We start from the raw sequence: 15,543 nt of genomic DNA, 5'->3' as shown, positions 1-15,543 counted from the left end.
GTTCTCATGTTAGCAATTGATCTCCAATGATTTAAAAATCTATCATGACAAGAAACTAGAGGCTCTAAAGAGCCTGTGTCGCTCACCTTGGTCTATGTGCATATCAAACAAAGGACACTCTCCGACATTGTAGATGAGAATAGACTTCATGAAAAAAATCTCTATTTTGTTGATCTTGTATTACTGATCTTTTAGTCTGTTTAGTTTCTCTCTATCTTCTTTAGTTTTTGCTCAAAACATATAAGAGGGTAAAAAAAATCCTCGTTTTAAGGGCAATCACTCCTATGAAGAGTGACAGTCTACTTACTATATAGGCAAAATTTGACTTTTTGATAGATCTTGCCTTGCTGATAATTTTTGTGATTTTAAGTGTTTATTTATCTATTATAATTTAAATCATATAAGGCATAACGGAAAAAAAAATGTTTCTCTCTAAATATAGTTTTCATGATGATAGTCAAAAATGAAAAAAATGGTAAAATTTGTCATTTATGGGCAACAACTGACTAACAGTTTTGACGTATATGGACAATTGGTAGAGCTCATTATTTTGAACATTTTTGCTTCTTTCAGATTTTCTCTATTTATAACGGTTCAAAAAATAATAGACAAAACTTGCATTTTACCCCTATGTTCTATTTTTATCCATGTCGGCCATGTTGGTTGGTAAGCGGGTCATTGGACACATTTTTTAAACTAAATACCCTAATGATGATTGTGGCCAAGTTTGGTTAAATTTGTCTCAGTAGTTTCAGAGGAGAAGATTTTGTAAAAGATTACAAAAATTTACAAAAAATTGTTAAAAATTGACTATAAAGGGCAATAACTCCTTAAGGGGTAAATTGACCAATTTGGTCATGTTGCCTTATTTGTAGATCTTACTTTGCTGTACATTATTGCTGTTTACAGTTTATCTCTATCTATAATAATATTGAAGATAATAACAATAAAATGCTTCGCTGGGGCGCAGCTTGATACGACCGCAGAGGTCGAACCCTGAACAGTTGGGGCAAGTATGGACACAACATTCAAGCTTGATACAGCTCTGAATTTGGATTGTTATTAAATATTTGACACAGCATAGGTTTCTGACACAGAAAGAATGTGGTCTAAGAACTTGAATTTTTTTTAATTTACCTATTATGGTCCAATGTCCAAAATCAAAATACATGGTTAGATTCAGCATATCAAAGAACCCCATATATTCAATTTTTGTTAAAATCAAACAAAGTTTAATTTTGGACCCCAACTTGGACAAACTTGAAAACTGGGCCCATAATCAAAAATCTAAACACATGTTTAGATTCAGCATATCAAAGAACCCCAAGAATTCAATTTTTGCTAAAATCAAACTAAGTTTAATTTTGGACCCTTTGGACCTTAATGTAGACCAATTTAAAAAACGGGACTTAAAATTAAAAATCTAAATACACGGTTAGATTTGGAATATCAAAGCACCCCAATAATTCAATTTTTGATGAAATCAAACAAAGTTTAATTTTGGACCCTTTTGACCTCAATATGAACCAATTTGATAGCGGGGCCCACAAATAAAAAATCTAAATTCATGGTTAGATTCAGCATATCAAAGAACCCCATATATTCAATTTTTGTTGAAATCAAAAAAAGTTTAATTTTGGACCCCAACTTGGACCAACTTGAAAACTGGGCCCATAATCAAAAATCTAAACACATGTTTAGATTCAGCATATCAAAGAACCCCAAGAATTCAATTTTTGTTAAAATCAAACTAAGTTTAATTTTGGACCCTTTGGACCTCAATGAAGACCAATTTAAAAAACGGGACCCAAATTAAAAATCTAAAAACACGGTTAGATTTGGCATATCAAAGAACCCCAATAATTCAATTTTCGATGAAATCAAACAAAGTTTAATTTTGGACCCTTTTGACCTCAATATGAACCAATTTGATAGCGGGGCCTACAAATAAAAAATCTAAATACATGGTTAGATTCAGCATATCAAAGAACCTCATATATTCAATTTTTGTTGAAATCAAACAAAGTTTAATTTTGGACCCCAATTTGGACCAACTTGAAAACTGGGCCCATAATCAAAAATCTAAATACATGTTTAGATTCAGCATATCAAAGAACCCCATATATTCAATTTTTGTTGAAATCAAACAAAGTTTAAATACTGGACCCTAGCTTGGACCAACTTGAAAACTGGGCCCATAATCAAAAATCTAAACACATGTTTAGATTCAGCAAATCAAAGAACCCCAAGAATTCAATTTTTGTCAAAATCAAACTTAGTTTAATTTTGGACCCTTTGGACCTCAATGTAGACCAATTTAAAAAACAGGACCCAAAATTAAAAACCTAAATACACGGTTAGATTTGGAATATTAAAGAACCCCAATAATTCAATTTTAGATGAAATCAAACAAAGTTTAATTTTGGACCCTTTTGACCTCAATATGAACCAATTAGATAACGGGGTCCACAAATAAAAAATCTAAATACATGGTTAGATTCAGCATATCAAAGAACCCCATATATTCAATTTTTGTTGAAATCAAACAAAGTTTAATTTTGGACCCCAATTTGGACCAACTTGAAAGCTGGGCCAAAAATCAAAAATCTAAATACATGTTTAGATTCAGCATATCAAAGAACCTCATATATTCAATTTTTGCTAAAATCAAACAAAGTTTAATTTTGGACCCTTTGGACATTAATGTAGACCAATTTGAAAACTGGACCCAAAATTGAAAATCTAAATACACTGTTAGATTCGGCATAACAAATAAATAAATGTGATCAAAGATTTTACAAATCTAATGCGCCATACTGTGCAATTAAAGATTACTTCTTGAAATTTTTCAATATTTGAAATTTGAAAAAAAAAAAATATTTGAAGAATAATTCTTTTTAATTTCTGAAATCTGAAATGAGAAAAAATTGGCCCCCCACAATTTCTTTTTATCCCCCCCCCCTTTTCCCCCAAAAAAAATTCTTTCCCTCAAGATATGGTCATAATCTCAATTCAAATTTCCAATGGAGTTGGCAACCATAATTACCCATTTAAATTTACCATAGTGCTAACTTAATCTATTTTATAATAGAATTAATAAAAATATAGTGTCAAATCTTTCATATGGATTTTTTTGTAAAAAAAAAAGATGAAAACATTTGCAGATATTTTTACTGGTCTTCCTTTATAAATATGCATTTCTTTAAACATAATTTAAAAGCAGTGTAAGGGAAGTAACCAAAACGTTGTATTTGGATTACCTCCCTTACACTGTTTTAGATTATCTTTATTGTTCATTAACCATTACTTTATACATAATTTAAAAGCAGTGTAAGGGAGATAATTTCAATGATGTATTTGATTTATCTCCCTTACACTGCTTTAAATTATGTTTTGTACTAAAGTATTTGTCCATTAACCAGGACAACCTTGTTTTTCCCCCTTTTTTGCCCCTAATTCCTAAACGGTTTGAGCCAAAACCCCCCAAAGGAAATCCTAACCATCCCTTTGTGGTATGGAAACTTGTAGTATAATTTCAGAGAGATCCATACACCGTTCCACAGTTATTGTCTGGAAACTAGAAAATGCTCATTTTTGGCCCCTTTTTGGCCCCTAATTCCTTAACTGTTGGTACCATAACCCCCAAAATCAATCCCAACCTTCCTTTTGTGGTATTTAACCTTATGGTCAAATTTCAAAAAGATCCATTCACTTAAACTAAAGTTAGAGTGCGAAAACCAATATGTATTCGGACGACGACGCCGGACGACGACGACGACGACGACGACGACGACAACGACGACGACGACGCCAACGTCATACCAATATACGACCACAAAATTTTTTTGCGGTCGTATAAAAACCTGCAAAATTTTCTTAAAGGGCAGCAACCCAACAATTGGTTTTCTGTTTTGTCTGAAAATATCAGGGCAGATACATCTTGACCTGATGAACAATTTTACTGCATGTCAGATTTGCTCTAAATGCTTTGGTTTCAGAGATATAAGCGAAAATCTACATTTTACCCCTATGTTCTATTTTTAGCCATGGCGGCCTTTTTGGTTGGCGGACTGGGTCATCGGACACATTTTTTAAACTAGATACCCAAATGATGATTGTGGCCAAGTTTGGTTAAATTTGGTCCTGTAGTTTCAGAGGAGAAGATTTTTGTAAAAGTTAACGACGACAGATGACGACGGACGCCAAGTGATGAGAAAAGCTCACTTGGCCTTTTAGGGCAGGTGAGCTAAAAAAGCATAGATGAATTAAGAGGAGATAACTCTCTACTTACTGTGCTTGTTGTTGTGTCTGTTGTTTAGTTGGAGCCAGAGGATGTGTGAAGGCTGTGATTCCATATTCTGAAGGATCCTCATTTGAAGGGAGATTACTCCTGAGTATAATATTGTTCATCAAGTTCATGTAAGCAACCACTGATATCCAGCCTTTGTTGTTATACCAAACCTAAAATGTTTTAATGAGGGTTGATGTTTTGCTTTATAGAATCATTTGCATTAAAATGTACATAAATCAGCATTAAAACTCCAAACACCACCTTGGTTTAAAAGAAAACTCTGTAGTTCTAATACTCTATGATCCGTCATAGAATAGCCCTTAAACAATTTCTGGTTGTGCAACTGCATTTAAAGTAAAATAAAACTAAATAACTCAAGGTAAATGTTCAGTTTACAAATTCCTTTTTTGCAAATCAATTCAAAACAAGAAATGATTGTAACAGGATGCTGTTACGAAGTCTCCCAAACGAAGCTCCCATAATTCGTAATTCCCAGGGTCGCCTGACATTGGGCAACGTCCAGTGAAAATTGGTTTGGTCCAGAAAAGTTATATGCATTAGTGATACCTGGGGACTAACCCTGTATATCATTCAAATCATCTTGGCATGATAAACCAGAATATATATGGTTTAGGGGTGGGGATCTCGACCATTTACAAGATACTTGAACATTGGGGGTGGGGGGAACCCCTGGGGACTGACCCTATACGTCATTCAAATGTTCGTTACATGACGAACAGGAATATATATGGTTTAGGGTTGGGGATCTCAACCATTTACAAGATATTAGAACATTGGGGGTGGGGAAACCCCTGGGGACTGACCATATACGTCATTCAAATGTTCAAGACATGACAAATAGGAATATATATGGTTTAGGGGTGGGGATCTCTACCATTTACAAGATATTAGAACTTTCTCAAATGGCAGGGGGTCGGGATGACCCCTGGGGACTAACCCTGTATATCATTCAAACCATCTTAGCATGACAAACCAGAATATATATGGTTTAGGGGTGGGGATCTTGACCACTTACAAGATATTAGAACTTTCTTAAATGGCAGGGGGTGGGGGTGACCCCTGGGGACTAACCCTGTATATCATTCAAACCATCTTAGCATGACAAACCAGAATATATATGGTTTAGGGGTGGGGATCTTGACCACTTAGAAGTTATTAGAACTTTCTTAAATGGCATGGGGTGGGGGTGACCCCTGGGGACTAACCCTGTATTACATTTGATGTGCTTTCTCATGACAAACCAGAATATGTATGGTTTAGGGGTGGGGATCTAGACCATTTACAAGATATTAGAATTTTCTCAAATGGCAGGGGGTCGGGATGACCCCTGGGGACTTACCCTGTATATCATTCAAACCATCTTAGCATGACAAACCAAAATATATATGGTTTAGGGGTGGGGATCTTGACCACTTACAAGGTATTAGAACTTTCTTAAATGGCAGGGGGTGGGGTTGACCCCTGGGGACTAACCCTGTATTTCATTTAATTGGCTTTATCATTTAGAACATTTTCAATTAAAAAGATTGTGTCTATCACAAACGGTTTTCAATTTATAATCATTTGAAAATTTTAAAAAATAAAATCCCATAGGGTTCTTTAGTAAAACCCTCTTTTCTTTTTGCCCCTCAAAGTACCCCTTTATAAACCCCATTGCACAAACAAAACCCTGATTGCACCACTAGACATGTTAGTCTAACATATTGTGAAACCCTAAGTTAATCTGACAAGCGGTTTTGGAGAACGGGTGCGGACAAGTTCAAATTTAAAAGCGGCGGAAGAAGAAGAAGAAGAAGAAGAAGAAGAAGAAGAATAATAATAATAATAACAAGAAATGATTGTAACAGGATGCTGTTACGAAGTCTCCCAAACGAAGCTCCCATAATTCGTAATTCCCAGGGTCGCCTGACATTGGGCAAAGTCCAGTGAAAATTGGTTTGGTCCAGTAAAGTTATATGCATTAATGATGCCTGGGGACTAACCCTGTATATCATTCAAATCATCTTGGCATGACAAACCAGAATATATATGGTTTAGGGGTGGGGATCTCGACCATTGACAAGATACTAGAACATTGGGGGGTGGGGAGGAACACCTGGGGACTGGCCCTATACGTCATTCAAATGTTCATTACATGACGAACAGGAATATATATGGTTTAGGGGTGGGGATCTCAACCATTTACAAGATATTAGAACATTGGGGGTGGTGGAAACCCCTGGGGACTGACCATATACGTCATTCAAATGTTCAAGACATGACAAATAGGAATATATGGGTCATTATCAAAAAAACATGCAAAACTATGTTATTTGGTCTTTTCAAGTCAAAAGACATGAAACTATATCAAAATGTATCAAAATAACTATTGCATATGAAAGATATGAATGTTTTGTGATACACTATACACAGTTTACAGTATGAAATGTTTTAAAAACATTCTTAATTTTTTCTCAAACCCTTGGATATAGCCAGAATCAACTGTTATTTTTTACTATAAATCCCTTCAGACCTGAAATAGGGCTATTATTCATATCATTTGTTATTAGAAATTATCACTTTTTATTGCATTTGATACATACAATTTTTTTTTTAATGATTTGGAAGGTGTATGTTGGTTTTATAATAAAAAATTTAACCAAAAGGAAAAGTCTCATTTTTTAAGTCAATGGTGTAACCAAAAGACAAATTGGTAGGGTGAGAGTTATCTTTCTCAATATTTCAGCATTTACAATAGTGTCTCCCTTAGCAATGTTACCTGTAAGCATGTTATGCAAAAGAAAACAAACATTTATGTTGAAAATTTAGTAAAAAAATATTAAAAGTAAGTACAAGCTATATCGTAATTGAAAATAGTGTCCATGGTATACCCTTATAAAAATCTTTTTTTTTTTAAATTCCTGAACTTTGAATTATGAAATATATTGATTGTAGAAACATGCACCAGGAACTCCATATAAAATAGGGGAATGGAGCCCTTATTTTGTAACTAAACCTTAAAATACACCTGAAAATCAATGGTGTTACTGTCAGTGGTGAGACCATTTTAATAAAATAACACCATTGACCAGCTTAGTAACACCACTGAATATATTATGACAATCAGCATTTTTTGGTGTTTCTTTCATGTTTAACAAGCGAAACATCATATTATTTATAACAAACAATACTTATTTAACAATGTTTTAACAATATCATGTATTACATATACAAAGTTTTCAAAAACTGGTGTATGCTGGTAACACCAATGACACTATTTAGTAACACTACTGACATTTTTAGTTATTGATATTATGTTATATAATTTGAGATTTTTAAGCCTAAGAATTATTTTTTCTTCTTTTTCTTTTGCTCAGTGTTCTCTGTTTTGTGTTCAGTACTTTATAAAAGTAACATTTGAAATGTGTTGTCAATGGTGATACTTTTGTGTCATTGGAGTTACTGAAGAGTCAGTGGTGTTACTATATAAAAATGCGATACTTTTTAATTTTTATTCATAAATGAAAGCGTTTTTAGGTTGTATACGAAGGATTAAGCATATTCTTATCATTTCATCTTATACATTATACATATATTCAATTTAAGTGTATTTTTTAGTATTTACAACAGCCATAATTAGGAGAGCCAACTATTTTACGGCAATGTATTCTGAAATTTATGTTTAAAAAGAATGTATAGCTAGAGGAATAATGTCAATAAGTAGTAATTTAAACCTTAACAACAAATTGGAACAGTTGTTTGATGTTTAACAATAATATTTAGTACCTAAATGCATGTTTTAAATTGGTAACACCATTGACACGATTCTATCAAAGGATGACCTAAAATTGTTAAAATTGAAGGGAACCCTTCATTTTTCCCATTGCATATTTCTGAAAATAGTTGCTACCATACTATAGAATAGAGGGACACATTTAAATGTTTTAAACAATGACATCGTTTTTCCAAATATTACTTCATCGAAATTTGCATGTTTTTTGATAATGACCCATATATGGTTTAGGGGTGGGGATCTCGACCATTTACAAGATATTAGAACTTTCTCAAATGGCAGGGGGTCGGGATGACCCCTGGGGACTAACCCTGTATATCATTCAAACCATCTTCGCATGACAAACCAGAATATATATGGTTTAGGGGTGGGGATCTTTACCACTTAGAAGATATTAGAACTTTCTTAAATGGCAGGGGGTGGGGGTGACCCCTTGGGACTAACCCTGTATTTCATTTGATGTGCTTTATCATGACAAACCAGAATATATATGGTTTAGGGGTGGGAATCCATTTACAAGATATTAGAACTTTCTCAAATGGCAGGGGGTTGGGATGACCCCTGGGGACTAACCCTGTATATCATTCGAACCATCTTAGCATGACAAACCAGAATATATATGGTTTAGGTGTGGGGATCTTGACTATTAAGAAGATATTAGAACTTTCTTAAATGGCAGGGGGTGGGGGTGACCCCTGGGGACTAACCCTGTATTTCATTTGATGTGCTTTATCATGACAAACCAGAATATATATGGTTTAGGGGTGGGGATCTCGACCATTTACAAGATATTAGAACTTTCTCAAATGGCAGGGGGTCAGGATGACCCCTGGGGACTAACCCTGTATATCATTCAAACCATCTTAGCATGACAAACCAAAATATATATAGTTTAGGGGTGGGGATCTTGACCACTTACAAGGTATTAGAACTTTCTTAAATGGCAGGGGGTGGGGGTGACCCCTGGGGACTAACCCTGTATTTCATTTAATTGGCTTTATCATTAAGAACATTTTCAATTAAAAAGATTGTGTCTATCACAAACGGTTTTCAATTTATAATCATTTGAAAATTTTAAAAAATAAAATCCCATAGGGTTCTATAGTAAAACCCTCTTTTCTTTTTGCCCCTCAAAGTACCCCTTTATAAACCCCATTGCACAAACAAAACCCTGATTGCACCACTAGACATGTTAGTCTAACATATTGTGAAACCCTAAGTTAATCTGACAAGCGGTTTTGGAGAACGGGTGCGGACAAGTTCAAATTTAAAAGCGGCGGAAGAAGAAGAAGAATAATAATAATAATAATAAGAACTGAGCAAAAACAATAAGTCTTCCCAAACTTCGTTTGGGAGACTTAATAAGAACTGAGCAAAAACAATAAGTCTTCCGAAACTTCGTTTGGGAGACTTAATTATCAGATAATAAATTTATATATAATAATAGTTCTGCTGTAAATCTTATCAACAGATATACAAGATTTTGATTACTGAATGAAAAAAAAACCTTCAATTTTGGTAGTAAGATTTTAATCATTAGATAATTTGTAAGAGTTGTATATCAGCCCACACACAGTTCAAATTACCTTGTTGATATTTTCTGTATTGAAATGGCTCTTCAATTCCATGACTTTGGACCAAATCTGTGTATGTTGATACACCAGTTTATGATCAGTGAGATTAAGCTCTAGGAGGGACTGTAAAACAGATGAGACATGTTCACTATTATTATGTCTGTCTTGTATCTCTGAACCAAAGGATAGACCTCCATATCTGTAAAATAAAATACAATTAAGTGGCAGTTACATTGACTCTTAGACACTACATTATTTACATTTGATTAAAATAAAAAGTAAACAAATTTTAGTACTGGAAACACTATAAACAGTACCTGTGTAGAAGATTTCACAAGTTAATAATTGCCCTGCAATCAAAACTGATAGTTTACATCATATGTCATATACTATCCATATTATAAATTTTATAAAAGGTAGTGATTATTTTCTTAATACTCAAATATCTTTATGCCAATAATTGTATTTCACGTCATACCTTCGAGACATGTATCTGGAATTAGTTTTAACCAGCCAATCACTAATGTTTCTTCCTGTCATGTTGTACAGATAATCACTGGAATACAACATCTGTTCTGGAGGCTCAGGCAATTCTGCAACAGAAATACGATGATGATGATGATGATAGACGGCTGCTTAACTTCAAGCGTCCAAATTAATATGCATATTCAGGACGAGAAGATGTTAATATAATATGAATGTTAGCCATGCTTTGTACTTGACCGACACGCTGTACTGGATTTTTCACGTGCTAGTTTACAAGGTAACAGTCCGCAGGAAGACTTGTCACCTTACCCAGACACATTATTCTGACCCCGAGTCTTTGGTCTTTCTCCTTAATGCTGCATGCTTAGTGGAGAAGCAGCAAATATCAATTTTAAAGTCTTTGGTTTGACCCGGCCGGGTTCAAACCCACTCCAGGTGAACAGGCTACCCCTAAACAGAAGTAGGAATGCTCAGAAATAAAGTTCAAGGACCAAATAAATATATCACATAATAACAGATCATTTTGTGTGACATAATATAGCACTTAGACAAAAGCTTTTTGATGGTATTTTTAATTTTTTTAATGGGGGGTTTGGGGGGGGGGGATTTCTTTTCCTACATTAATCAAATTACCAAAAAAGAACAAGTCATGGCAGTATAAGTCCATTAGGGGATATCAGTTAACCAGGTATCAAGGGTCCACACAATAAAACATACATACCAGCAGGACATTCCTGTACTCCAGATGAACAAGAACATTCTACTGTATTTGTATTCATTGTCTGTCTTGTAAAGTCTGTAATATTCAAATTCTGGTCACATGGAAGGCTATAAATAAATTATACACATTTATAGAAAAGTTTGTAAATAAAATGTTTTGATGGTATCAAGTCAGTTTATAGGGTTATAAAACTACATATGCCTCACTGGATCTTTATCCAATTTTAATTTTTGTCATCATATTGCATTTCTTTGTGAACACTATGTATACCTATTTTCCTCCAAACTATCGAATGTAAAATGGAGTTCGGTTGAGTTCTTGAAAAACCTAGTTTAACTCAGCTACATGTTAATGTGCATGTCCAAAGTCACAAAGTTCATTAAACGTTGCCTGTAGTTAAATCTTAATCTGTTTGGTCCTTTATAACAATTTTGGTGCTTAAAACATATTTTTTTCCCTTTTTAATTCATTCACTCTTTGGCTGGGACCAGCTTGACTCATGGTACAGACAGTGGTCTATCATGAAGGCATTTAAAGGTCTTTTGGGGTTTTTGTTGTTTGGTTGCTGTTTAACTGATGTACATCCCCATTTATTCATACTAAATACTTATAAGTGCAAGTATATCAACAGGTTGAACAGTTTTAAAGTTACCTTTTTGACTGATAGTCCCTCAGACAAGTGTTACCAATACCATATTTAGATAACAAAACATCCTCAGATTTGTCTCCTACATGACTGCCTGGTCTGTCATTACTTTAAATAAAGAAAAACATTTTACTTAAAACTTAAATCATACCTTTCATGCCAAAGTTAATCATTAAATTATACAGCAAGTCATGCAATGACTTTAAATAACCTTCTTATTCATATAAATTCATAATGGCTTTCATTTACATCCATTGGAAGAACGCTAATGGTATATTTCACCTCAGTTGTTGTGCTGCAATGGTCATCAGAAACTACTACTAAAGATATCAATTCTTATTTAATGTTTGTTTTTCTTAAATCTTTTTTTATCATAAGTAGATTTATAATGTTGAGTACAATCATCTCATGACTTTTCTACGATTTCAAGGCAAATTACAGCTGAACAAAAGTCTTTTGATTTTACTTGATGTTGGGCTGCTGTCTCATTGACATATACCCCACAACTCCTTTAATTAATTCTTAGTAACTGCTAAAATGCTTACAACTTCTGAATGTATGCATTATGACAGTATTTAAAAAATCTTGCTCAACAACTTTTGTTACTTATAAAAATGTATTTACCTGTAAAACATATATAGATGATGATCTCCTTTGTTTGGTATCAGGTGCCAAGGGTAAATCTCTAATGGTGGAGGGTCCGAATACGGAGGGTTCGTTTCAGAAAATAACATGGCAATAAGGATAAATAATGCAGGCATAACAATCTGTATAAATATATCAACCAGATTATAAAAATGAAAAATGTACAAGATAATTCAAACAATTTATAAAAATATGTAATACCATTCAATCAATTAATTTTATGTGTTGTCATTACCTTCTTAGTTAGTTAAATTCTGTTTCAAATTCACAACATTAAATGGTCAATAACTTAACATTAAAGAACAAACAATTAATCAATGAATTGAAAGAACATGTAAAGGAAAATCTAGATGAACATTACTGCTACATATTTAGGATTATGGATGGTAGGTGAGGTAAACAGACATACAAATAGAAGTGGTCCATTGATGGACTATTTCACTACACTTCTGTTGAAATTGGCCTTGTAGTTCTGAGTTGTTAAAGATATCACAGAAAACCTAAACCAATTGTTGATGGATAGGTCTTCCAAAAAAAAAATCCTTTACACAGGTTACCAAATGACCTTTCAATTACATTTTTGCTCTGATAGGAACTTTTGTTTCAGATGGATGAATTTCTATAAAAATGAAATATACATTCATTGCATGGATTGAATAAATTGTCAAGATAGACTTCCCTGAATTGTTAATTCCTCTGTTTTTTGTTGATATTCTTCCATTTTTGTATATTTAGTTTCATTAATGCTAAAGATGGTCTAACTGCACATACTCATGTATAAGTAGATCGGCTTGTAAGTTTGTTGAGTTTTTCATTTGAGTTTTGATCTATTGTACTGTGCTGTATTTTGAGCGATTCCTATTTTTTAAGCATTTTCATTACTGTCTTAGTATACTGTACCTCACAAACAAAACCTTTTTTACTTCTTTTGAAATGTTGGAATCTTTTAAGGAAGATTGCAAATACTTGCTTCCACCATAACAAACAGCCAGTGGCTAACTCATCTTGTTTATGTGTAAATGGCTCATTGGTTTCTGTTGGTACATCTAAAACAAATCTAAATCATTAAAATCGTCTAGAAAAAAAAAGATTATCAATATTTTCCTCCTTATCCTGTAAACCAATCATAGAGACAATACTTTTTTTCAAAAAACTTATTTTCAAGATTTTCAGATAGAATATTTAGGAAATAAAATCCATATTTCTGCATTTAAAATGATTGAATTTTAATTAAACCTGTAGGTAGTCCACAACAAACTAAAATGATTAAACGCTCAATGTGTTACCTAGACACAATTCATGTTGATGTGTTAGATTAAACTAAATGTTAGAAAAAAAGACCAAGAAATGAATGGACTACTTGATACCAAGGTATGGATACAATGACCATGGAGAAACAACAGATAGTAATGTAACAGGGTTGTAATGTAAAAGTTTTTTTATAACTTCAAATGTAAAAGAACATTTTATCAAAGGTATATAGAGATGTACCATAAACCTAGGTAACCACTGCCTAATAAGAGTAAGGAAATAAAATTTGAAAATATATTTTATAAATTGAACTGAGAATCCTAAAAATTAAGAGAATCATGAATTTATTCTAAAACTATTTGAAGTAGGTTTGGGCAGTATTTTTTTATAACTGCATAACAGGAATGAAACTCAATGACTAGCAGTTTTAAATCCCTGTTGATTTAAAGACAATATTTGGTTCATATAAATTTACAAATTATAAATGATCTTTTGCCTTCCAACATACATGTGATAAAGCTTGATTAAAAAGCTTGAAATGTTTGTAAATTAAAGTAGCACATAGTTTTCTTTTACTTCTCACTATTGCTCTGCACTGCAGCGAACAAGGGAAATAACTTCTATTCAGTTGTAATTTAAGATTCAGGCTTTCAGAAGTGAGTTTCATGAAAGTGCTTTATCAAACCATATATCAACACTCTTACAATTCTTTTTTGGAGACATTTATATAACCATAAAAATGTAGAAAGGCTGGAAAGCTTTTATATATTATTGTTTGTGCTTTTGACAAGTTTTTTTTCATGTATATAAAAATCCTATCCCTTTTTTCCAAACTGACTGTTTATAAGTGTTCCTTTATAAGATATTTAATGAATTGTTTAAAAACTTTTTAGAAATACTGTACCTATTTCAATTTCATCAGTGCCCAGTCTATTTTCTTCAGAAATACTTCTTAAGAATGACCTTTTCTTATTTCTTTTAAAGCTGAGTTGTGTAACTGGCCTAGCTATTCTTCCCCCTGTTGAAAAGAGAATGAAACAATAATTCTATAAAGCATTTTTATTCAAAAATAAGACAAGAAAGAAAACTTTACACCAACAATGAATACTTTACAAAATAAAAAAATAATAGGCTTTTTTAATGTACTATTTCCTTCATGCGGCATATCAGAAACATCATTGATCAATCTTTGTATTTGTCTAGTTGATGGAATGTGCTTTTCATAGTATAAGTAACAGAGGAAATATATAAAAAACACGTTAAATCTATCCTATTTGTTTTCATGTTTTATTAGGATTCATTTTTTCCCTTTAAATATCTGTAAAGAAATTTTGTTACATAAAATTCTTTGCATGTAAAGCTATTTATCCACCATAATTTTTCCATTTTTAAATTAACAATAAAATAAATATTTGAACAAGCTTGCCATCAGTAGCTTCCTCTAACTTTTGTCTTTTAAATTCATCAGTATGGTCATCATCTTCCTCTGCCACTTTCAGGAACACCTAGCAAGGCAAAATAATTATGGAATTCAACTAAAAAAGAAATATTTTCTCACAAAAAAAATAAGTAAATTTAACATGTATGTTTCTTTTTTTTTTTTTACAAAGTATTTTCTACTGGTCGTTTTTATAATTCAAATATCAAACATTTTTTAAAATCATCTCACTTGCAATATGACAAGATTTTGATTATAACATAAAATAATCAAGTACTATTTTCTCAATTAGAATAGAAATTGAAACCACTTTAATTTCTTAAACAAGAGGCTCTCAAGAGCCTGAATCGTTCACCTGTAATTTTTTGCTTAAATCTTTCATCAATGATTATTTTTGCTTTTCAATATATATTAATGAGTGGCTTAAAAATGCCATTTAAATGTTCTTTGTATCTGTCATATTTTCTTCAAAAGCAAAAAATGCATTTTACCCCTATGTTTCATTTTAGCCATAGTGGCTGATTCTTGACGTACAAGGAAATAAAATACAAAATTTATACTAGATACTCTGAAACTCATTCAGCCCAAGTTTGGCTGAAATTGATTCAGCAGTTTCAAAGGAGAAGATTTTTTAAAGTAAGCAAACTAGATGAACAAATTGTGAAAAATTGTCTTTAAAGGACAATAACTCCTTAAGG

At 32.7% G+C, this 15,543-nt stretch overlaps 1 protein-coding gene across 1 annotated transcript in view; it reads right to left on the bottom strand.

Annotated features, from left to right (window-relative positions):
* Positions 1 to 15,543, bottom strand: part of LOC127738780 (phospholipid-transporting ATPase ABCA1-like) — a 42,948-nt gene that overhangs the window by 13,291 nt on the left and 14,114 nt on the right. Inside the window, exons 18-26 of the mRNA XM_052250156.1 lie at positions 14,834 to 14,912; positions 14,312 to 14,425; positions 13,057 to 13,202; positions 12,136 to 12,278; positions 11,518 to 11,619; positions 10,866 to 10,972; positions 10,137 to 10,251; positions 9,671 to 9,857; positions 4,292 to 4,461 (exon numbers count right to left, since the gene is read on the bottom strand). Coding sequence (XP_052106116.1) covers positions 4,292 to 4,461; positions 9,671 to 9,857; positions 10,137 to 10,251; positions 10,866 to 10,972; positions 11,518 to 11,619; positions 12,136 to 12,278; positions 13,057 to 13,202; positions 14,312 to 14,425; positions 14,834 to 14,912 — 1,163 coding nt within the window. The remainder of the gene's footprint in view (positions 1 to 4,291; positions 4,462 to 9,670; positions 9,858 to 10,136; positions 10,252 to 10,865; positions 10,973 to 11,517; positions 11,620 to 12,135; positions 12,279 to 13,056; positions 13,203 to 14,311; positions 14,426 to 14,833; positions 14,913 to 15,543) is intronic.

The sequence above is a fragment of the Mytilus californianus genome, unplaced genomic scaffold, assembly GCF_021869535.1.
Source record: "Mytilus californianus isolate M0D057914Y unplaced genomic scaffold, xbMytCali1.0.p SCAF_1, whole genome shotgun sequence".
In the NCBI taxonomy this organism is placed as follows: Eukaryota; Metazoa; Mollusca; class Bivalvia; order Mytilida; family Mytilidae; genus Mytilus; species Mytilus californianus.
This window is presented reverse-complemented; position numbering and strand designations above follow the sequence as displayed.